This window comes from Zingiber officinale, chromosome 11B, assembly GCF_018446385.1.
Source record: "Zingiber officinale cultivar Zhangliang chromosome 11B, Zo_v1.1, whole genome shotgun sequence".
NCBI classification, from domain to species: domain Eukaryota; kingdom Viridiplantae; phylum Streptophyta; class Magnoliopsida; order Zingiberales; family Zingiberaceae; genus Zingiber; species Zingiber officinale.
In genome coordinates this window covers 6,611,016-6,613,206 of record NC_056007.1, presented here as the reverse complement: position 1 = coordinate 6,613,206, position 2,191 = coordinate 6,611,016, and the positions used below count along the sequence as shown (strand labels likewise).

The 2,191-nt window shown below is 38.7% G+C and overlaps 1 protein-coding gene across 1 annotated transcript; it reads left to right on the top strand.

Moving 5' to 3' along the window:
- Window positions 1-645: 645 nt before the first annotated feature.
- Window positions 646-1,890, top strand: LOC122034513 (protein LURP-one-related 10-like). The gene is made up of 3 exons (XM_042593794.1): window positions 646-965; window positions 1,046-1,270; window positions 1,431-1,890. The coding sequence occupies exons 1-3, from the start codon at window positions 714-716 to the stop codon at window positions 1,611-1,613; spliced, it is 660 nt and encodes a 219-aa protein (XP_042449728.1). The 5' UTR covers window positions 646-713; the 3' UTR covers window positions 1,614-1,890.
- Window positions 1,891-2,191: the final 301 nt, after the last annotated feature.

The window sequence follows — 2,191 nt, the reverse complement described above, 5'->3', positions numbered from 1 at the left end:
GTGAAATTTCAACACCTAGATTAATAAAAAAAATTCATTTTATCTGACTTTATATTTTAACGAGAGTAACATCACTGAAATGGAAATAAATAAATAAAATTAGCTAAGCAAATTCATTGAAATTGTCAAGTTGATCTACCTAAGTGAATCTTGGACGAGGAGAACTAATTTAATTAGTTAAGCTTACTGAGTCTAAGAACGACGAGAAGATAGCCCGGGATAGAGTAGTAAAACGGATCGATTAATTAGACCAAACATACTACCCCGTGTCCAATTAGCCTATTTAGATAACATGTTGAATTGGCTGGCCCAACATGAACCATCATAGATCGTATCGAACATGGCTCATGATGGTCAGGTCAGTGTCCAAGTTGATTTGAGAGCTAACTAGACCATGCATTACTTGTGTCTTATACCGAGCCAACATGAACCGCCATGGACCATGGCCGACATGACACTTGTGATAATCAAGTTAGGCACAACCACCAGATGTCTCCAGAACCCGCAATCGACTCAAGCTCTCCTGCCGCAGTACGCAAACCAGAAGATACGACGAACGAACGCGCAATTGAATTTTCAAAAAACCCACGCTGACTTTGACTTCTTCCTGCCCAAGGAACGTGAGATATTTATTCAACAAGATTGGACCAACGCAACAGAATACTGAATCACAAAATCTTCAGAGAGGCTTGTGCAGCAGCTAGCAGCTAGCCATGGCGGATGGGAAGAAGACGGCGAATCATGTTTCGCCTGCCGAGCTAGTGGCCGCCCGGCAGTTCACCGTCCCGTACGCCGTCAATTTAACGCTCGCCACCACTGGGGGTTTGTTCACCCCGAACGACCTTTACAAGGTCAAGGACACCAACGGAGACGTGGTGTTCATGGTGAAGGGCGTCTCCTTCAGCAGCCGCCGCCTCCTCCTCGACGCCGCCGGCAAAAACCCTCTTCTAACCATGAAACCGAAAGTAGGCATAAGGTTTCATCATCAAAAAATGATCTTTCCCTTAAAATTATACTCGCGCTTAATGGTTCTTGTTAATTTTAGGCATCTAGTTGGCACGAAGCATGGAGAGTATACAGAGGAGACAGCACCAGCCCGAACGACTTGCTGTTCAGCGTGCGAAAGCCCAAGGTATTCCAGTGGAAGGACAACTTTGATGTGTTCTTGGCCGCCAACACGGACGAAGCTTCCCCCGGTGACTTTAAGATAATTTCACGAAGCAAGAAATGCACCATTTGTATTGGCCAAACCGATGAAATCATAGCCCAAGTAATTAAGCACAAAAATACACAAATTCAAGCTTTCTTTTCTTTCTCTGTTTTTCTTTTATATATATATATATATATATATATATATATATATATATATATATATATATATATATATATATATATATAGGTATTAATTAATTAATTAATTAATATTGCAGATGCATCGCGAGACTGCATTTTTTGCCAGGGACAAATTAGAGATAACAGTGAATCCGAACCAGGATTTCGCCTTCATCGTGTCGTTGATAGTCATCCTTGAAGAGATCAAGGCAAGTCGTCGTCGATCAAGTGGTAGTGCTAGTGCTGGTGGTGCTGCTGCTAGTGCTAGTGCTGGTGTCTGATGGAGGAAGCGGTGCAGCTGCTTCAGAATGTTAAGTAGATTAATGTCTGTCTGTATTTTGTATAGTATTGCTAACGGCTATTGTTAAAAAGGAAAATTAGTGTATTGTATTTGTTTCAATTATATATGTTTCATAAAAGTCACTAAATTTTATTTTTTCTGAATTAATAAATTTTGATTTATGCTTAGAAGTTTTTCTCGTGGTTAAGCAATATGCATACTGGACGAAACGGCAAAGAACCCTCTATTAGAATTAGGTTTAAAGTTATAATGATGATGTTTATATGACCCAATTTATATATAGTAATTTGGATAAAATATCAAAAAAAAAAAAAAAAAACCCTTGAAGCACTCGGCGCCTTAGCATGGGGCATGGCTAGACAATGCCAACAAACTTAAATATAGTCAAGCCGTGTCTAGTGTGATACCTGATAGAATAATAATTATCTGACGAAAAGAAAAATAATCAATCTTTCTAAAAGGAAAATAAGAAGAGAAACTATGATCCTCTATTCTTTTGAAAAAAAAATAAAAATTATTTAATATTAACTTCTCATACATAGTAAATGGTCTTTCCTC